General features: G+C 38.7%; 2 protein-coding genes across 2 annotated transcripts; both read right to left on the bottom strand.

Annotated features, from left to right (window-relative positions):
• Window positions 1–2,298: 2,298 nt before the first annotated feature.
• ssh1b (slingshot protein phosphatase 1b) lies at window positions 2,299–13,450 on the bottom strand. Its single transcript, XM_057359636.1, has 15 exons — window positions 12,367–13,450; window positions 11,358–11,395; window positions 11,163–11,263; window positions 10,972–11,036; window positions 10,747–10,868; window positions 10,595–10,663; window positions 9,805–9,870; window positions 9,180–9,374; window positions 8,635–8,728; window positions 8,384–8,512; window positions 8,028–8,074; window positions 7,776–7,922; window positions 7,396–7,596; window positions 6,260–6,887; window positions 2,299–6,084 (listed from the first exon to the last, which is right to left on the bottom strand). Exons 1-15 carry the CDS (start codon window positions 12,436–12,438, stop codon window positions 5,092–5,094), a joined length of 2,967 nt encoding a protein of 988 aa, XP_057215619.1. The 5' UTR covers window positions 12,439–13,450; the 3' UTR covers window positions 2,299–5,091.
• Window positions 13,451–13,839: 389 nt separating this feature from the next.
• On the bottom strand, window positions 13,840–22,545 carry svopb (SV2 related protein b). Its single transcript, XM_057359740.1, has 16 exons — window positions 22,399–22,545; window positions 21,711–21,859; window positions 19,532–19,617; window positions 19,327–19,425; window positions 18,688–18,759; window positions 18,438–18,562; window positions 17,788–17,851; window positions 17,462–17,587; window positions 17,195–17,323; window positions 17,036–17,109; window positions 16,865–16,941; window positions 16,555–16,659; window positions 16,315–16,426; window positions 16,111–16,192; window positions 15,933–16,022; window positions 13,840–15,824 (listed from the first exon to the last, which is right to left on the bottom strand). Exons 1-16 carry the CDS (start codon window positions 22,455–22,457, stop codon window positions 15,627–15,629), a joined length of 1,647 nt encoding a protein of 548 aa, XP_057215723.1. The 5' UTR covers window positions 22,458–22,545; the 3' UTR covers window positions 13,840–15,626.
• Window positions 22,546–22,551: the final 6 nt, after the last annotated feature.

Genomic DNA, 22,551 nt, shown 5'->3' with positions numbered 1-22,551 from the left:
ACATTGGGTCATCTTTTGACAAGAGATCCTCCCCAAAAATGGTAACATTGTTACTTGAGGTACTACCTGTATGTCTGGGTATTCTAACTTTGATATGTATATTCATACATTTGGCAGATGCTATCCAAATCAGCCAATGATGCGTTCAATGAATTATCATTGTGTTATAGGGATCAGACCCATGACTTCAGGATATCTAGTTCTTCCAGTTAGGTATAGCTCACCCAAAAATGAAAATTCTATCATCATTTACTCACCATCAAATTGTCCAAACCTGTATAAATTTCTTTGTTCTACTGAACACAAATAATGATATTTTGAAGAATGTCAGTAACCAAACAGATCTCATCCTCCATTGACTCCAATAGTATTTATTTTTTCCCAACTCTGGCAGTAAATGTTTGGTTATTGACATTCTTCGAAATATCTTAATTTGTGTTCAGCAGAACAAAGAAATTAATATAGATTTGGAACAACCTGAGGGTGAGTAAATTATGAGATTTTTGGGTGACTTATCCCTTAAAGCTACATCGGCTGTTTACATTTACATTTAGTCATTTAGCAGACGCTTTTATCCAAAGCGATTTAAAAATGAGGTAAACAATAGAAGCAGCAATAATCTTTACATAATCTAGATAGATTAGTGTTTTAAAGTGGTCAGTTTTCATAAAATATACACACCTACCAATTTGGTTCCATTCCTTTCTAACACAAAAGTAGTTTTGGTCAGACGTTTATTTAAATAAATACTAAAGATGTTCTATCAGCAACACTCTGCACTCTCTGACCTCCAGACTCCCAGAGTTATTTATCAGTGACCTTCTGAAACCTCCATTGGCATGTCTGAATGGTTTGAGAGTAAGAAGCAACGCATGATGCCCAGCTGACTGTAGTGTCTCGTGGGAAGATGTGCCTAATATAGCCTAACATAAGGATAAGTTATAAATAGGTCCTGGAGGATTCCTTCCCTCACATGCTGTCATCACAACCAGTAAGCACTTAACCTTATGGAAGCTCACATTAGTTACTTACATTACTTAAATCACTATACATTATCATTTTATATAATCTTATTTGACTCACATGCCATTTAGCATGATAGGGTATTTTAAAGGGGTCAGTGCTCATTGCTTATTATTTAATCGATTGCATTCATTTTGCCCGACCGCTTCTGGATGAATTGCATGCTTATATTATAGTTGTCATTGCACAGGCACCATGCAGTAAATCTAATAGGTTATTTTGAGGTTGATGGCCTCAGTTTACAATATTCCAAGCAGCTGGGAAGGGTCATCCATAAAACCAGCCTCTCGATGTTTATCTCAACAACTGCCCTCTCTCAACAGTTTGTCTCAACTTCCTAAATTGGGACCTTTGACAACAGTCTGAATATAGATTTGAATAGCTTCTTAACAGACTATTCCAGTTGTCAGCACGGCAATAAATAAATAAAAGCCTTTGGTAGTATTTAGGTCTAGTTTTCCAATAAAAGTCTGTACATCCTTGTAACAAGGTGCATGTCTTTTTTTAAAAGAAATTTAGTTTATTTGTAACCAAAAAACGAATATTTGTTCATTTTGAAATTATATTTAATGTATCATTTTAACCCAGTTGCAAATTGTTTTTTAGTTGTAATTTATGTATTACACATGAGCCTTACTTTTATTAGATTTATGCTTGAGGTAAGACTTAATGTCTTGTGTAATTTTACTACTAAAGTGAATATATCTCGTTTAAGAAAGTTAAACTTGATTGAATTTTTTTACTGGAAACAGCAACAAAAACATGTTTTACTCATTAAAAATAATAATAAAAAACATATATAAATAAATAAATAAATACATTTAGCATAACTTACAAATATCAAGACATGCAGCTGTAACTATATGTCTATAGAAAATAATAGAAAACGCCAGTCTTACCATGTTGATGTATTCCTAGAAAATAAAACAAACGTAACAATGATGCCGATATTTGGTTTGCACTAAAAACAAAAGTTTCTGTCTTTTTAACTCCAGCCTTAGCTTTTGAGCTCCTGCCGAAATCCTTTCTGGTCTTGTGACATTAGAATCACATTTGTCTAATTCAATAACAGTTCAATGTGCAACATTCAAAGATCAGGCCAAACAATTTACCATTGCTTTCATTTGGTAAAATATGGCAGCGAAGTACCTTAGAACGCATTGACATTAAGTACATAGTACTTACACATGGGTTTTATTTTAACAGTTTCCCCTTACTAATTGCCACTCAACTCAATGCTATAAATAAATAAATTACTCATCCATTTCTGATGCAGACAATAAACAATTTATTTCTATACTTAACTGTACAGTACATTATTACAAAAACAAAGTGCAGCGGAACTTAAAATGGTCCAAATGAAGTGCAGTATATAAAGAATGTATGTTCCAGGTCACTTAAAAGCTGTTTAGGCAGGGCTAATGACAATCTTCCAGTTGATGTTATTGTCAGCTTAGTGTGTTCAAACATGTCAAAAGATGAAAACAAATAAATGACTTTGGTCTCCTCTATTAAAATAGGAAATGTAGTATCAAAACGAAAAGACAAATATTCATTTGTTTAAAATTATCTTTAGAGACCAGACCATAGCCCGGTGAAGAAAAAACGATCAGTTTTACAAAAAATCATTAGACAACTGATTGCAAATGGCAACAGTTAAGGCACTTGCATGTTTAAACAAAACAATATCTAGAACTCAAATCAGCAGCAGTAGCTGGGACGAGGTACGACTAGCCATGAGCAAAAAGCAGAACATCAACTTTACTTACTTTGCGGCTATCTTTCTTGGCGAAAAGAATATTGTTAATATTTAAAATAATGGAAAAAAGAAATAAAAAAGACAATACCAAAAGGCCAATTTCACATTAGCAATTTAAAATAGGTATTATTACTTTTAAACTAAATATCATTAGGAGGGCCTAACCCCCCCAAAAAAAGTTTCACTCACATTTTTCTCAAGGTGCTTCTCTTTCACCTCTCATTTCTTTCTCAATGAGAATGAAAAGCTACTTTTCACATTATTCAGTAAAATAAAAATGATTCTCACTTATACTTATTGCACAGGCCACTTTGCATATTGTAAATCTTTCAAATAAAAAAATAAATAAAACCTTGGTAGACAATACAGTTCAATAACAAACAGACATACACATACTATAAAACTCATAAAAAGGCTCAATGAATAATTAAACATGAATCAAAACTGTATCTTCCAGGACACAAATAATACAATTTATGCTAATAAATCGATAAGCTCTGATAAATCTCTACGCCCCCAATAATATAAGATAACACTGCTTGGGCTTGTAAACACTGAATATACAGCATTATGAGTAACCTTGATGTTATTTTTTATAGCAACTTTGCAGACACTTTTAAATGATTTTAGTGACATATTTTAACATCCTCTGGTCAACTAGATGACTGTCGAACTAATGTGTTGCTGCTAAAGCCTTTTCACAGGTTGCAATTTGTACAATAAACAGCTTAAGTTTCTTTACATTACAAGTGCTATGTGCTAATAGTATTTCAGATCTTGTTTTCATAAACACCAGAACGGAAGCAAAATAGAGAGTTCTAAGACAAATAACCAAACACATTAATTTTGCATTTTTGACTGGAGATACTCAATAATTATGCGGCTTAGTTGATAATCTTTTGCACATTTTTAAAATTATTAACAATTTTAATAGCTAAATTGGTATTCTACCGCGTGCAATGTCGCAAATGGAACATAGGCAGGCATTCAATGGAGTGACGCCAATCCGACCCGGAACTGAAATTAGAACGACAGACGACTTGTTCCTGTGATTCAGAGTCGACTCATTTTTTCCCAGGCCAATAACTTATTCGTTCACTTTCGGCTTTACAACTTGGCATACTGCTTACATTCACACACAGCAACATTACACACTGCAGGAAATGGAATTTTAATTTTGTTAAGGATCATCAAACTCTTTAAGGATCATTGTTGGTAACAACATAAGGATTAACTGGTCTTTATTGAAACGTGTCCCAGACTCCCAGAAAAGTTACAAAAGCTGTCCTTGGGGTGGTGCCTTTAAAAAAAGTACACTTTTACACCTGAAGAGTGTATATTAGTACCTCAATATTGGTACCAAATATATATATATTTAAACATCTGTATCTAAATGGTAAATATTAGGAACTTTTAAAGGGTACCATCCCAGTGACAACTTTTGTACCTTCTTTCTGAAAGTGTAGTGCACCCTTATCTGAATCAGCTAAAATTGTTTCTTTTTCTATCACATTTTTCTACTTCTTTTCTAATTGGTTCTAAAACAATAAGCTAAAAGTTACTGGCAAATAAACTGGGCAGTCAAATGTATACTTATTGACATCTTTGATATTCCAACCTAAGTGACAAAAAATATTTAAGGATTCATTCACCCCAAAATTAACATTTTGTCATCATTTACTCACGCTTAAGTCATTCCACATCTGTATAAATTTGTATAACACAAAAAAGATATAAAAAAAGTGGTTAACTAAACAGTTCTGGGGCACCATACCAAAGTAGAATTTTTTTCTTAGTCGTAGTCAATAGTGTCAACAAAAATATCAACAAAAATGATGACACAATTTTCATTTTTTGGATGAACTATCCCTTTAAATTGGACAAATGTAAATCATGGAGATCAAACACATATCTGAACAAACAACCCAACACAAATTGATTAGAGGTGTTAGGAAAATAAAGATGTTGTTAGGTGTGGATTACGTCATTAACAGATGGGTAATCTGTCTATTAAAACCTTCCCTCGCTTTAGCAAGACAAAGCAAAGCATTATTAACAAAGCCGTGAACGAAGGTCCAAGCCTGATCATGCTTCTTTAATATACATCTTAGTCAAAGCACAGACAGACACATGAGAAATGCAGTGCAGTTATGTAAAGGGCTTCTGGAAGAAGGTCCAACCCTGGCCTGATTGTTCTCATGAGTCGTCTTGCAGCATGGGCCTCCATCGTAGCTCTCAATGGCTTTAAGGCTTTTCCAGTGTGTCACGGCACCATTCACTGAGAAAGCGGTTCTGACATCTTTGAGAAGTCAGCTTTTCAAGCTCTGCAATACACTTGGAGACAGCGAGAGCATGGGAGAGCAAGAGGGTTGCCCGCAATCTCGCTCATTGTCAACGGCGACTGTGGCACAGAGGTCCTCTGTGGAGATGGCCAAATCATCTAGCTTAGCCAGTGAGTTAGACCTTTTGAGTTGAGAGGGCACAGTGAGCCCAGCGAGCCGCACACGGGTCTCGATCTCTTGGGCTCGCTGACGTACCAAGCCCGGCTGCCCTTCCTGTATGCTCTGTAGACTGTCGCTGCTGGAGCTCCGCGTCAGGGCCAAACTCTGCGGGGAGGAGCGTGGTGTGAAAGTCTGCTGTAGTTCACTAGATCCACAGCGCTGAGCAGAGTACATGTCGGGGACGGTACCCTCATCTACTTCCATGTCCTCTGCGGCAGTGTCCTGTACACTTAAGTCCATCTGTTCTGACATAGGCCCAGACAGTTGCTCCAGTCTGTGGTGCACCAGCGTGGATGTCTGCAGAAGGATCGGTGTCTCTGTGAGCTCCGCCGTAGGCCTCTCAGCGCCCAGACTGAGACTTAGAAGGGTAAGCTCTGCAGTAGGGCTGTTGCAGCCCTTGCTCCCAGTCTCTTCCATTTTTTGCCTTTCCATGTCCTCGGTCTCCAAGGAACAACGCAAATCCTGAGGAAGGTCTTTGTTGCTCATAGGCAAAGGCAGTTGCTTACGGTAAGTTTTCAAGCTCACCACCGCAGAAGCTCTGGCCCAGTTGGAGCAACGAGTACACTGGCAGTGCCTGCTGCACACGTGATGCCGAGGGGCAGGCACCTTATTGATGGAGGCGGTACGGAATAGCTTTCCTCCAGGGGCCTGGATGGAGATACTGGGCAGGCCAGCGTGACGTGGCAGGTTAAGGCGATGGGTGCGACGTTCACAGCGGCGGCCGCCAGGCAGGCGCAGGCAGTCTCGGCACGACTGATATGAGGGCTTCACTTTGAAGGGGTTTCCAATGCTAGCACTGTCCTAAACCGATGGATACACACAGGCAGGGAGAATGCATGGTTAGGTTCTTTTTAAAGGTGTAAGAGTACGGGATGCTTTAGAGAAAGAAAAGCGTTTAGGATGGATTCACAGAAAAGAGCTCTTTGAGCTATATAAGCCAGGAGAGCTGCCACTACAGCTAAGACGTCATACTCACGTCAAAGCCAGAAGGGCAGCTGCGTTTCCCAGCCAGCCTGTTGCTGTTGTTGGCGTTCTCGTTGTTAAAGCGGTTCAAGTTAGCCAGGCCATCGTCTTCCCTCGGCGTCTCCTCACCACGAGCTAAGGCTGCCATCTCCGCTTCCTCCTTTTGTGCTTCCTCCTCGTCTTCCTCCTCCACCGTGCTAAACTCCAGCCGCAAGCGCATGTCCTCCAGAGGCTCCAGGCGGCTGCAGGTCTGAGCTGCTGTGCACTCCCCGGGAAGGGCCAGGTGGGCCAAGGGGAAGCCTTCGTCATCCAACAACGCATCCCTCTCGACATCCTCGATTTCAATAAAGACCCGTTCCATTCCTAAAAGCGGAGGACCTCGGACTGGCGTAGAGGGCTCGCTGTCCAGAGCAGTGTCCGAGAGCCGGCGGAAGTAGTAGTTGTAATTGAGATGGTCTGTCGGCTCGTCTCCACAGCAGGGTGAGGCACTCGCTCCTCCGTGACACCAAGCGGCGTCCTCCTGATCAGGGCACAGTGACGAAAATTGAGGAGTCTGGTCGCCACTGCCACCTGAAGCCTGGAGGCCCTCCAATGAATACTCGTCACCCTCCGGTTTCCAAAGTTTGTTGTGTCGCTGATTGCTGGAATGACAAGAAATAAAAGTAATGGATGTTAGCATACTTGGTCACCGGCATGTATTTTGTTCTGTTTAAAACAATAATTAATTTGTTTTAATCAATTAATAATTCATTTCCCCCTCATGTAATTCCAAACCTATATAACTTTCATCTGCAAAACTCAAAAGAAGATATTTTGAAGAACGTTGGTAACCAAACAACACTGGACCCCATTGATATTTCTCAAAATATCTTTTTTGCTCCACAGAAAAAAAGAGTCACATTCAGATTTGAATAAATAAATGATTTCCATGATTGCCGATTTTGGGTGAACTATACCTTTAACTAAGTAGTTGGTCAATTAGCATCACCATGTTTACAAAACAAGTATGGAAATATTTTTTTCACATCCTAATGTTTAACAAGTTACTTTAAAATGTCAAAAAACAAGATGATTTGCAAAAAAAGCATCTGTAACATGAATAAATGTAAATGCCAAAGTGAATGAATGATGAATGATGGCTTTTCCCACCTTGCATCTAAAATCCCCTCGTATTCAGCCAATTGTTTCATAAAAGCTGGATTTGGTTGTGCTATACTCCTCTTCTGTTTGACGAAATTGTAAGCCTTCTCAAGCGACCATCCGTTCTCCTTCATGGCATATGCAATAACAGTGGATGCTGACCGACTCACTCCCATCTTGCAGTGTACGAGGCATTTAGAGTTGTTTTTCCTATATACAAAAGACATAAAGGGCATCCATAACAGTCTTGGTAAAAAAAAAAAACTAAAGGTGTACGCAGCTTTGTATTATTAGGAAATAAGGGTAGCTAAAACTGCAATGGGCCTGTGCATACAAAGATCCATAACAGGAACACAGTTTTTTCCAAAACCTTTGAAAAATAAACTCACTTGGCTTTAACTATGAAGTTGTAGGTTTCGTTCCAGTGCGCCAGCAGATCCGTGGTCTCGTCGTCATAAACGCGGATGTTATGATAACAAAAGGTACCTGGGAAAAAGTTGTCAATCTCTCTTGTGACATTAAGGATATACCCAACCCTGCATAAAAACAAACTGATGTTAGACTGCAGTGCTGATCGGTGTTAAATACAAATATAATCTTAGCTCAGTGTACACCCGGTAGCTATATATCTCGACACTGACCCGGAGTCATGGAGCTCCTCCAAATTGGATGCGTTCCATTCTGAACCCTGAAATGAACAAGATGTACGACAATCATTGCTTTACAGCCTTTAAGCTCCAGTCAATAGCAATGTTTTATTCGTTGTAAACATACATTAGTGGATTGATCCAGAATAGTTTGAGAAAGGATTGCAAAGCATTAGTAAAGGCTGTTTTTTCTCAACCTCTGTCATTAAAGAAATCTTCATATACAGTATTTACTACTTTCTTACGCTTTCTTATTTGCTGCGTCTTTTGTTAAACAAACGTTAAAGAAATGTTGACAAAACTTTCAACATGAATAACAAACATGCCATGTGATGACTTGGAGACTTTACCAGGTACAGATGGTCGAATATGAGTGTAGCCTTGTCCATCTGGCCCAGAATAAGAAGCATCTCATTGTCAATAAACTCTTTATACTCCCTGAGGTTGCAGCTCATATGTTGCTCCAGCTCATTTCGGATCTACAGAAGTGAAAGCATGAAGTTTAATGCTCCTTCCCAAGCCATTTCAACACAACTAGAGTTGAGATGATGAATTTATGTAAACCAGGGCTTAAAAACTTTGAGTATTACATCACATGTACCTCTTTGGAAGTAATATTTTCCAGGTCCTGAAACATCATTATGTTTCGGAGTTTGGCTTTGATCATACACTCTGTTCTTTCTCTCTCAGTTGGCCTTTGAATGATATGAAACATTTTTTTAAAGGGATAGTTCATCCAAAAAATGATAATTATGTCATCATTTACTCACCCTCAGGTTGTTCCAAACCTGTATACATTTCTTTGTTCAGCTCAACACAAAGGAAGATATTTGGAAGAATGTCAGTAACCAAACAGATTCCATCCCAAAAAATAAATACTATGGGAGTCAATGGGGGATGAGAACTGTTTGGTTCCTGACATTCTTCCAAATATCTTCCTTTGCGTTTAGCAGAACAAAGAAATCTATACAGGTTTGGAACAACTTGAGGGTGAGTAAATGATGACAGAATTTTCATTCTATCCCTTTAACATATGTTAAATGACTTCTGCCATGTTAGAGACTTTAGGTCTATATAAGAAAATAATCAAGGTCATATAATCTTTCTTATTCTTTTACTTTAGTGACAAAGTGACTCATCACTCACTGATCAGAGAACATGACTGGCGAATCAGGCCTCGTGGTCTCCAGATCTTCCATAGCATTCCACTCATTGATACAGCTCTGATCTGAGGAGATGCAGCTCTCGTAATAGCCCACCCAGGTAAGGGCCATTCCCTCTGGGAAATAGTTGTATCTGCGGGACACCTCACATGCTTTGTGCAGAACCTGAAGTGCAGACCTGTCATACAAGCCCATTTATTTGATTTTAAATACATAACAAATACAAATGATTTAAATGTACAGTGGGCGAGAATAAACACACTATGGCCCTGTTTCACAGACAAGGCTTAGCTTAAGCCAGGACTAGACCTTAATGAAATTAGGATATGTAAGGCACTTTTATAAAAATGCCTTAGAAAAAAAATTACTGGTTTGCATCTTGAGAAAAAACAACGGCACTGGCATATTTTAAGATACAGTATGTCAGGGCAAGTTATTTTCAGTTAAGACAGGTCAAACATTCATTTTAGTCTGGGACTAGTCTTAAGCCTTGTCTGTGAAACCGGGCATATATGAGATGGTGTCGGGAGCTTAAATCTGAATATCAACATTTTCTTCCTCTACGAAATTGCAAATTATTAAAAAAGGGTTTTAAAAAGTCAACATACCACATGGCCTGGACTGACACAGGTTTAAACACATGCAGTCTTCCTGCGGTGCTCACACTGAAACCTCTGGGAGAAAAGAGAAAGCAGTTATGGAATGTAAATTATGAGCTATGCCAATATTGGTGTTTATATAGAAATGCATACACAGGCCACAGGACAATACTGCTTTCCTGGGGTGGTCAATGGAACAATTTTACACCACAAGCCAGTGGAAAATTCTCTCTGCACAGCGTGACTTTTACGTCTGCCAGCAGCCCCCCCAGGTCACATGTACAGTGACCATAAATATGTTATTTCATACTAAACCTGTAGAAGTCATTCTCTGTACGCATAACATTAAGGACACATTACTTGGTCATTTTATATGTGGCACCCATTAACAGGTTGACAGATGGCATATCCAGTGGCAGGTGATGTAAGATAGAGTTCAAAGTTCAACAAGCACCTTTAACCTATAGTATTACTAAAGCTGGTGTTGGACAGTATTTAAAGGGTCACATCATCAAGTGGAATCTTTTCAGATTATTTGAGTTTATTGTACAATGAAAACACACTGTAACCTTCTGTGATCAAAACTTTCTACACAGTGGGGAAAAATGCAAAAACAGCTCCACAACTGACCCCATCTGCACACATGACCATCTCCATTTACACTTTCACAATCCCTATTTTTCCTAACTTGGCCTGTCAAGACACACTGAGGAAATAAGGATGAAGCCTGATGGACACTACTAAACATCAGCAGAAGGAATCTTTTGCTGCCTCACAGGGAGTGAACCAGTATATTTACCCATCTCCATCCAAGTGGATCTTGGTATCACTCCAGAGTGGAAGAGTCATTCCAATAGAGCAACTTTTACTACAACAAAAACACATATATGTTGGTCAGTAAGTGTCATTAAGAATCCATAAAGTTAGTTATACACTGTATCATGTTTCTACCTGTCCTTATCTGTGAAATCCATCCCAAGCAATATGTTCTCTTCAGTGTCTTGACGGCCATTTGTATAGACAACCACCATGTACCGCACATGGTCCGTCCACCCACTTTCTAACCTAACAACCTGTTGATGGAGACCATCTACGTTAAATGCATGTACAATGAAAGCAGTAGACTTATACTGACCCGCTCGATCAGCAGAATGAGCCAAACTGTATGTCACTTACCAGTCGAATTCTGTCCTCAGAACGAAGGGTGTTTATCATTGCTTGTAGATGCTGTGGTAGATCACCTTTAAACACACAGACAAAAAAAGAAGCTTTGTACCGTAACAATATTTCGGACAATGGTTTCATGAAAAATTGCATGAAACTATAACAGAAGTTATTTGATATCCAGTAGTGCCATGGTGGCTTACCAGCATTTTTGTGATGGGTTGGTGATCTGGGCCCTTGTGTACTGCTGCCCTGCTGTAAAAACAGTGCTGCCCCTTTTACCATGAAGAAACTTTCACTTAAGCTGAAACAGGCCACACAAACAAATAAAACACGCTAAAATGAATTGTAACCATAAACGTATTAGTATATTAATAAAACCCAAAAGGATCACTGACCTTAAATTTGCCTTTCGATCATCCTCACTGCCCAAATCCTGACAAAAAATAAGCATTGCATTAAAAGAGTTCCTGGTACAACAGCCCTGAAATTATGTTCATATAACTAAATCTTAATAACCCTGGTTTACACAAAACAAGATTTTTGATGTACCTTGTATTTTCAACCTGCTGTTAAATCAGGTCATGTCTTTTAGTAGTACAGTATGCATAAAGCAAAAATAGCTAGTATGGATTAAGGATGCTTTAAAATGAAACGCCTTAGGGGTGGATATTAATGTCAGCTTATACAATTGTAGTCTAGCAAGTGGCTTGTTTCTATGATAAGCAAGCTCAACGAATCTGGGGGGAGACGTGACAATATTCTGGGGCCCATGATTGGTCACCAGGCATCTGTTGTATGACATCACTGCAGTGTACTGTGTGTGAGGGCTGTCAATGCTCAGTTGGTCAGAAGTACCCATACTGTGGTTCAACCATTTACATTTATTAATTTACCCAAAACGATTGCATTCAAGTAAACATTGTATCACTGTGCTATTTTGTGGTGTGGCTGAAAATAAATGACTGTCGACGGTTTCATTACACAGCACGTCATTTATTATTACAATAATTGTGATTTTAGCGACCAACACACCCACCGAAGGAAAGGAATATTTTACAAGAAACGCAAATGTATTTCACGGTCATCTGACAGTTTTAACGTTACAGCCATTCTTTAATTCTAGTACGGTGTGGTTGTTTGGCCGAGTTTTAATCCCCATCTCACGCGCGCGCTCATACAGACACACTCGCTCACACACTGCCTGAAAACAGCCTCACACTGATGTCAAAACTTCATTGACACAGCAGGTTGTACTCAGTTGCAAATGACAAAACTATGACATGTGAGCACAGTGAGAAAGGCGATGCGTGTGAGGAATGTTCCTCGAGCAGCAGGTCCGGCTAACATTAGCTCTTTAAGCGCTATTTACACATGCATTTTCTCCGCCGGACAGCCTCCGCTCACCTCCCCCGCGTTCGTGCTGGCTGATGATGCGGCGCTGGGTGTCGGTGAGCGCTGAAGAGTCACCAGAGCCATGGCTGGGGTAAACAGTCCAGGGAAACCTCACAGGAGCCGGTGTAACGGCGTTCCGGTCCGAGCAGGAGACGCCGAGATATCTTGTCGTGCGTACGCCCGCCGGTGACGGGGTTAATGCATTCAGAGGCGCATTAAATCTTTTTAGCGCCCGCTTTCACCGCAGCGATAAACCCATCATCGGCTTTGTCATCATCTCAGCGTTTCTGCAAATTCTCATTCACGCCAACGATGGCGATAAATAACAGCCGCGCTCCGTCCCTCCCGGCTGGACTGTTAATTTCGCGGCCAGGCGTTGTAAAACTGGTTTCGGAACCGCCGTCCGTGGTTGGTGTAGTTGTGTGATCGTCTGCGTTAGATACGGGCTCGTGAGCCAACCGCGTGAAGGTGACTTGCACTTCTCCCTGACAACAGCGCATCCTATGCAGACTCAACACCCATCATCCACACACTACAGCGTGATGATGTCAAGACTATGAGTTTGCGCTGACATTTCAAAACCAACCCTGTTGAAACAAACAATTGGTAACCGTCACAGAAATTCTAATGGATTTAGTGGACATTTTATTGGTTTTAATGGAACTATAATGGTCTCTAATGTGTTGGCTTCTATTGGTGGGACGTTGGCGGATGGGAACCAATAAAGTAGAACATTGAATATTGTGGCCAAAACACACAGGCATTTTGTAATGGGGTTTAATAGTAAACAGCTGCTGATGGTTCATAATGATATTTGGACACCAATTGATTTGTAGGCCTATTACTCTATTATTCTACTCCTATATCCTTAAAAAAACCATTGGCTTTGTGGTAGGCTATACGAGACCTGTTTTTACTGCACTTATGCTTTTTGTTGTCCTATGTTGTTCCAATTGCTTCTATTGTTTACCTCATTTGTAAGTCGCTTTGGATAAAAGCATCTGCTAAATCACTAAATGTAAATGTATTATTTTTCGGCAGGTTTTTTGGCTAGATCTTTGGAGTTTAACCTTTCTTCTTTAGAAGATAACTTTGTATTGCCACAGTACAATATTACAGATGTATCTAATTATTAAAAAATGTATATAAAATAATATATCCATATATGTATATATATATATATATTATGTGCATGTATACTTGCATTTGTGTATATAATCCAAACTGAACCGGTTCTATTTAACCATTTTATACAACAACGAAAGCATCACAAAAACTAGTGCTGTCAATCGATTAAAAAATTAATCGGATTAATCACACATTTTTCTGTGATTAATCACGATTAATCGCACATAACAATAATATTTTAAAATATACTTTTACATTTTAATAATTTCACATTTCATCTTCAAATTGATGTAGAAACAACATATTTCTTTAACAGCCTCATTTTATCATTGAAAGAAAACATGTTGATATTAGTACTGTAACTGATGTCTCTATTACATGGACTATTTTAACATTAATTATAGCCATTCAACAATATAATTGAGAGCTATCATGAAATATACAGAAATTGAAGGAAGTTCTCAAACACTTTACAGTCTTTAATGCTAAATTATAAATTAAATGCAGAAGAATTATCATTAAAGCTACAAAATCACATTGATTTCTTCTTTTATTTTGTTCTTTGATTAACGTTAGTGACAGGAGTCACAGCAGCAGGTTTAAGAACGCGGCCCCTTTAAGAGCTGTCTCAGTACGCAGATCTGACCGTCACCGCACTCCCATTTTCACAACTCTTTGCATTCATTTAAGATTTTATTTTACACTTTGAAGTCTGTGCTTAAGAAAATGCTCGACAAAACGGGCTTTCTGACATAATCTTGTATGGTTTTATCCATTCAAGCACGAAAGAGAACTTAACACGGATGCGCTGTCTGACAGAGATTCACCGACGCAGCCTTCAGCCCGTGACTGTTTACACCAGACTGGACCTCGCGTTGCGTTTTGCCGCGTCCCACAGTTTAGAAGCTGTCTTCATTGAACGCGTCAAAGCAACTGTTTAAAATCGCGCTTAAGTGGTTTAAAAGCCTGTACACGAATAAGAGCGTGATTACATAATGTAACGCTAGACAAAGAATGTCAAAACAAACGGATGCTGCGTTAATTGCGTTAAATATTTTCCACGCGTTAATTTGAAAAAAGTAATCGCATGCGTTAACGCGTTAATGTTGACAGCCCTACAAAAAACCTTATATTTTTTATTTTATTTTGTTCTTTGACCTTCTTTAACCTTTCTGACAGGAGTCACAGCACCACGTTAAAGAACGCGGCCCATTTAAGAGCTGCCGCGCTAAGCAGATGCGCTTCCTATTTTCACTACTCTTTGCATTCATTTAAGACTTTATTTAACTCGTTGAAAACGGTGCTTGCGAAAATAGCCTACTAGACAAAATGTGCTTTCTGGCATAATCTTGTGTGTTTTTGTTTTTACAAGCACAAAAGAGAAGTTAATACAGGTGCGCTGTCTGACAGATTCTGACGCAGCCTTTAGCCCATGTGTACCCTACCAGACGGGACCGCTGTCGCGTTGCGGTGAGCCGTGTTCCACAGCCAGAAGCTGTCAATCTGGACGTGTCAACAGGGATGGATTACTGACCGGCTCAATGGGTCCAGTGCCGAGGGGGCCGTGCGCTTCAAGGTTGCGCCGTCCAGTTTGGTACAGAAACAACAAGGAAAACAAATGTTTATCTATGTTTAATATATGGGTCGCATAGCTAGGCCTCTGTGGATACCGCCGAATTGGGACACAGCCAGCCAATGATGCAGTGCACCGTGACCGGATGTGAACGTAATGTTGTAACGGACACGTTTCGTTCATCTTCACATTTCATTTGCCTCGTCTATTAATTGTATATAGCGGTACGAGTTATTTCTCAGCGTGAGAAATACAAGGTGTGGCGTGTGAACAGGATGAAATGCGTGAGACTTGAGAGCCCTGCCTTTACATGAATAAGAGGGTGATTATATAATGTAACGCTAGACAATGACGTTGCGTTAACACGTTAATCTGAAAAAATTAATTGCATGCGTTAACGTTGGCAACCCTAATTTAAATAAACACATCTAAAAATTGTAATCCGTGTATACAACATATAACACATATCAATGCCGCACTGTTTATTTACTTTTACATACAAAATCATGACACTCCCTATAGTTTGAATTTACACCATCATTAAATGACATTGCACACCCTCACTTCGCTGTTATTGACACATGTTGCTGGAGGAGTCGGCAGAGCCTTGCGGTCTCTCCATTTTCTCTTGTTCTATCATAGTTGGAGTTGATTCCTGTAGGCTCTGTCCTGTGGTCTCTATAGGCAAAACCCAGCATGCTGCTGCGCCCAGCAAACAACATATCAAATACACAGACAGAGTCAAATAAACGGAATATTTCAGAAGGACCTGGAGGGGGACAGAAACAAACATGCACAGGACAAACGTTAAATACAGGGTTTAGAATATTGGATCAGCAAGGTTTTTTTGGAACAGTTAAGGGAATGATCTACCTACTTGAGCAACGAAGGGTGTGAATAGAGCTCCTATACGAGCCATGCCACTGCTTGTACCAATACCAATAGCCCTTGTTGCTGTAGGGAAAACCTGAGGATGGCAAAAAGAAGTTGCATTTAAAAGAATATTACAGATGGGTGTCTGAAGTACACTAAGCTGCTGTGCAATAAATCCTCACCTCAGGTGTATAAACATATGCAATCTGCCAACCCGATGATATACAGGCTCGAGCAATGAATATGAAGATTGTGAGAACAGTCCTGGAAATAATAACGCAAAGAACAAACATGTTTTGTGTCACTTACAATGCCTTAAAATAGCGTTCGTGACTAAATTAAGTGGTGCTCTAATCTAAACTGACGTTGAACTGTAATGAACTGACCTTTGTGTGCAGGCGTACAGTGGCAAAATACACAGAGAGAATATTACAAAGCAAAGTGCCATGCTTTTTTTCCGGCCAACCCGATCAATGATCCAGAGGGACACCAGAAGACCTATGCTGACATACATCAGACAGTTGTGTATTAGTACACTGGATACAGTCTATAACCTATAAAACACTGTTTGCATGAAGGTTAATAAACTAACAAAATAGGCACACATTAGTCTAGCTATACATCACCTGGGAATTCTGCTAATGTGGTCCACAGAAGGTCCGTGTAATCATGAAAAGTTAAATATTTGCACCCCAAACTGCAACGAGGCTCCAGGCCAGAGCTGTCAGTCACTGGAATCAAAGAAGGAAGAAGGTTTTTTTAACAAACATGGAATTTCACACATGGAAGTAGTGAATTAGCATAGGGTGAGCTGTACCTTAAGACAAAACACCTCTTTAAACAATATAATAAGCAATGTCTGTACAATTTAAATTGTAGTGAAGTAAAAAATATATTTTTTATGTTTTGTAGACAAATTAAATTAAAACCACATACCACTACATACAGATCCTGCCTGGAATAGCTCAGTGGTCAGCAGCACAAGACCATAGTATGAAAACGCATTGCAAAACCTGTGTACATAAAACAAATATAGGTGGTTATCTACTGTAAGTTTTCACATGGATTTGACCAATTAAAATTGTAAAACAATCTGCAGAGACTCACCAGATAAACCAGATGAGAAGTGTTGTCCTGCTGTATTCTGGAATAAAGAGATCTCTGATTCTACCCCGATCATCCTGAAACACAAATACACAAATCTTATCCCCAAAACAAGAACAATTCTGTTAATAATCATTGGAAATAGAAAATTTACTAATTTACCTGTCTGTTGGCTATAAGTCTTCCTTTAGGCAAACACCTGCCATTGGCTGCAGCTATTTTCTTCAGAGTGTTCAGGGCCTTATCCTCTCTGCCTCTCAGCACATCAAATCTAGCACTCTCTGGTAAGCACTACAAGTTCACAGAATTCACATACAGATTCAGCATCAAGTTCTCAACTTTAGTTAGTAAATCAGCCTTCTCTCTGATCATTTGAAATGACATTAAAATTGTCAATAAAAACGTAAACACTGCTACACTCATACGTACACAGCAGGAGGCAGCAAAAACAAGGAGAGGCAGTGTGGACAGAACAAGCAACCACTTCCAGCCTAATGTGGGCATGACCAGCATAGCCAGTAGCACTTCAAACACAGCACCCAGGGCCCAGAAAGACTACAGGACATGATTTTGGTTAATTATGTGATCAACCATTATCTAGACGTATTATATGTCACAATAAGTAAAAGACAGGCAAAACAATTAAGTTAATTTAACATATGCTTGTCTGTATCAATCAGCAAACTCAATATGGTATATTTTATTATTTCAATTCTGGAAAATGTGGGCAGTAAAATAAATATGCTTTGGATTACCCCTAACAGGATTATGGAGCTCCCTCTGTATTTCACCGGGAGGAATTCTGTATATAATGTCACTCTGTTGGGGAGGGCATTAAGAAAAACATTAAAACACTTGGCACAAAGCTTGCACTGTACAATTAATCTAAAAATGTAATAATATCAATAATAAAAACATTTTAAAAGGAGGAGACTATCGCTTGACACATGATCAGTACCAAACCAGAGACGCACAATGGCCTCCATCTGTAGTACCAGTAAACATGCATCTACTTTGAGTGTGAAACTCCAAACATCTACAAATCATATAGGAAATAGGAAAAACAACACAACATGATTATAAAACAACATGACTGGGAAGGTTCTCCTCAGTAACATGATGTAGTAGCGAGCAAATGTAACACTTCACATGTTTATTGGTCCCTGAGGGAAATACGGAAGTGTACATATTGTTTGTTTTAAGACACAATGATGGAAAGCCATGATCACAACATTTTGGTACTGATGAGTGCTTAACCACGTTCTCTCACTCAATGAAACATCCAGAACTACATTTAACCCAACCACAAATTATTTGTTACATCCAGCATAAATGTTGCACACATATGAGCGCTAAAACAACACATCACACTTTGTTTATTCATTGAAGAGATGGAAAAACTCACGACTGAGGGGCTCCTCCCAGGCCAAATCCCACAAGACCTCGCAAGACTAAGATCCAGCCATAAACAGGTGCAAAAGCACTGAGAAGCCCATAGTACAGTGTCCACAGCATGCAGAGTATTAAACACTGACAACACATGTAGAACAACATTAGAACAACACTGACTGGCTGCTTTAAGTCTTTAGTTAAACAATGAACATCTGTATTGACAATACTGATTTAATCAGTTAACCTTCTAGATTTAAACGTACCACTTTTCTGCCATATTTGTCTGAAATGTTCCCCCAAAGGGAGGAGCTGACCATCATTCCAATGAACACTACCTAACAGGAACCCAGAAAAACATCATTAGTGATTCAAGACTCAAGATTCAAATACTGTAGTCCAACAGCGTTAACACACTAATGTAAAAAATCCCTTACAGAAAAGACACACGAAATTCACATGTGCAAAAAACACATGTGATCACATGTGAAATGTGTGTTTTTGGAACATTTTGGTGTGAATTCCATGTGAATTCCCAAGTGAAACCCATGGGATAACATGTAAAAACCCATGGGATAACATATGCGACTTGTCTCCACATGTGATCACATGTTCTTCACGTCACCACATGTTGCACATGTCATCCCATGGATTTTTACATGTTATCCCATGGGTTTCACGTTGGAATTCACACCAAAATGTTCCAAAAACACACATTTCACATGTGATCACACGTGTTTTTTTGCACATGTTAAACACATGTTGTATACATGTGATCACATGCGAAAAACATGTAAAAAACATGTGAAATTCATGTGTCTTTTCTGTAAGGGATATCTTGCATTACCTATTTACTTTTCCTAAAGGATTAGTTAAATTATCAGTGTACAGGAATGAATACTGACCGCTGTTATAAATGCCACTTTCCAGCTAGGAAGCATCCATTCACAGCGCAACTGAGGAGCTACAATACTAAGGAGCATCATTTCCATGGCATCGGCCATCTGAACACAGAAATAACATACATGTCAGAGTTTTAATGAATTGTCAATAGTATTTTCAGTAATTTGGAATGAATTGAAAAATAAATGGAATTTAAGATGTTCTTACCCACGCAACTCCAGTAATTAGGGACAGCTTCCATTGGAATTTTCCAAAACCAATAGCCTCAACTGCATCTTCAACACTGAAGGTTTCTGAAAGAGGAAAAAGAGTGCGAACAATGAAGAGAGACTGTATACAATTTATAAAGCTTAAAATACATTCCTTTTTCTAAAAAAACTGACCCGTGAAACAAAGAAAATGAGTTTGAGCTGTTTGTGCACTTATGTGCTAGTCCCTCTTCTGAAGAATGTGAAATTGTTTTCTGAGGAACTATCTGATATCCTGATGTTCCTGTGTCACAAGTATTAAATCGGTCAGGCAATAGATTACGTTCGAAAAAACTTTATTTTAGGTTGTCGGCGATTATAACATTTGAATGTAATAATAATTCATATTAATTTAGTTTATAATAAGCTAAAAATTATTGTGTCAGGCTGTATAGACAAAACAGTGACACAAGAAGTATGCCTACCCATGAAATCAGTAGTTTTGTAGCTCTTTGAAGTCTCTTCTCTTACACGCAACGGTTCTCCAAAGCGAGGACGAAATTCAGCAGATACAGACGTTTGAACACAAATGCTAACAGTAGGATGACTCCTCCAGCCACTTTGGCGGTTGCGTTTTGGTAGCATTTCACATCTTTATTTACAAAACGGTTTGAGGCGAGTACGACCATACATGAGGTTGCGATAGTGAAATCCGCTGGCAGAGATGTTGTTGTGCTCTTTAAACTGTACCGTAGACATTTTGGCGGTGCTTTTAGTGAGCTGGATTGATTGATGTATGAGCACCGAAAATGGACTGACCAAACTGATGTGTGTTCGGACTTTATTAAGAGCTGCGTACAACGATCGGATTATGACATCAAAGTTCCGCGAGACTGCTGCTCCGACTGCTTTTGAATCGCTCTCGCGGTACTTCATACGATGATCGGCCTCCAAAGCGGCGCATGTAATACAGAGCGGAAGTGCTTGCAATTTAAACCTGGCGCTGTTCCATATACGGAACATCTGAGTTTACTGTTTGTTTTGCACATGGATTATAATATAATCAAGACAAACTATATATCGTTGGAAAGGTCCAGGACTCTAGAATACATATTCCATCACTGTTTTATAAAATAAATTATGTAGGAGGAGTAATCTATTTATAAACGACGAGAGTGCCCTTCAAAAAATGTAAGTCCTGCTAATTGATGCTTTTCCACCAGCGGAACAATTACATTTACTTCACTATTTGGTATGTGTATTCGTATCTTATCATGACAAACTATCGTTGGAAAGCTCTAAGTCTCTGGAATACATATTTCATCAGTGTTTCATAAAATAATTTATGTAGGAAGAGTAATTCATTCATAAAAACAACTGATTCATAAATGACTGTGCATCAAAATATTTTCATATATAGTTTCATACGTATTTCATGTTTTTTATTTGCATTTTGTTCACATGTCCCTGTCCATTTGTTTCCCCCCCATTTTTTCTGTTTATTAGAAAAGTAAAAAAAACTACGTTTTTATTGTGGTGTCAACTGTTAGATCAAACCAAGCATTGGTAAACCCAGGTGGCCCCTAGTGGATTTTAATGGTAGAGCAGCTAAAACATCCATAAAATGGTCAGATTTCAAGATAAAAGGTCAAACTTGATACAACTTGATGTGACTTGGAACTTTGACATATATAATTTTTAGGCTGATACATAATTTTATTAAACAGTAACAGTGCCCAAAGACTTTTTATGTTATCTTTCCTAGGTTGTTTTCATATTTTGTTGCACCTGTATACTTCTGGCAAGAACTATCTCGCAATCATTGCAAAAGTACTTGCCTTGATCGAATTCAAACAATGGAAAAATATAATACTTCATCTTTTTGTTGCAAAATATTAAAATGCACTGCAAGAAAAGTGTGCAGGTGGGCAGACAAAAACAATGTTGTGTAAATGAACAGTCAATTGTCAAAATGCCTGAACAACTTTAGCACTAGAGCTACAAACACAAGTTAGACACAGTGTATGTGCTTTATTAATTTTTTTGAGTTTTTTGAGTTGCTACTTTGGAAAACATTTAACCACACTTGCTGCTGGCAAAATCATAGTGCTTATCACGGGATTTTAAGCCCTTTCAAAAATAATAATAATAATTCCGGAACAAACAGAACTCTCAAAAACTATAAAACTGTAGCTAACCTGAGATTTCTGAGATTCTGATGTTTTTGTCCCCCAAGTCAAATTGCTCCAGATTATTGCAAACTTCTTGATCAATGGACTCATTTTCACCTGGCTTCTCATCCTGAATGGTAAGGATGCTTTTGTCATCTGTCTGAAATGTCACAAAACTAAACACACAACACACCAAAACATTGAGTAAATTTTATGCTTTAGCCTTTATACCTTATAGTTTAGCCAACTATTCTCATAACAGACTGAATTTAGAAGTACATTTACATTTAGTCATTTAGCAGACACTTTTATCCTAAGCGACTTACAGAGAGTTCAGGGAGCAATAAAGCGATATGTCATACAGGAGCAATAATACAATAGGTGCCAAGTAGCTGATTTTGTACAGTTAAAAATCGAATGGTTACAAAACTGCCTCTGAAATGCTGTGACAGTGTTACACAAAATGGGGAAATAGAAGCCAAAGCATTTTATTGACTTTTTAAAACTATAATGATTAATTATATGTAGTCAGTATTTAAGACTACATAGGCCTTGTGGGTTATAAGCTTAGCTGACCTGTTTTGGACATTTTAGGCAAAGCTAAAATGTTAAAATATCATGCTGACTAAAAGTTCTCAATTATCACGCAGCCCAGATATAAAATGTTACAACATTGCTTACCAATAAACACACAAAACATGTCTAGAAATATTACCTTATATCTGTATCTTTCCACCGCTTGTAACTCACTTGCGATCTCCTCAATCCACTCATGTTACTTTGCTATTTTGGTATCGCTGTCCACAACAATGCATGGGTTATAGAACAGGTTAGACCAGCGTGCAACTCTGATTACATGAAAACAACC

Source organism: Triplophysa rosa, linkage group LG2 (genome assembly GCF_024868665.1).
Source record: "Triplophysa rosa linkage group LG2, Trosa_1v2, whole genome shotgun sequence".
Taxonomy (NCBI): domain Eukaryota; kingdom Metazoa; phylum Chordata; class Actinopteri; order Cypriniformes; family Nemacheilidae; genus Triplophysa; species Triplophysa rosa.
Note: the sequence above shows the minus strand (reverse complement) of the source record. Positions and strands in the feature narration are given on the sequence as shown.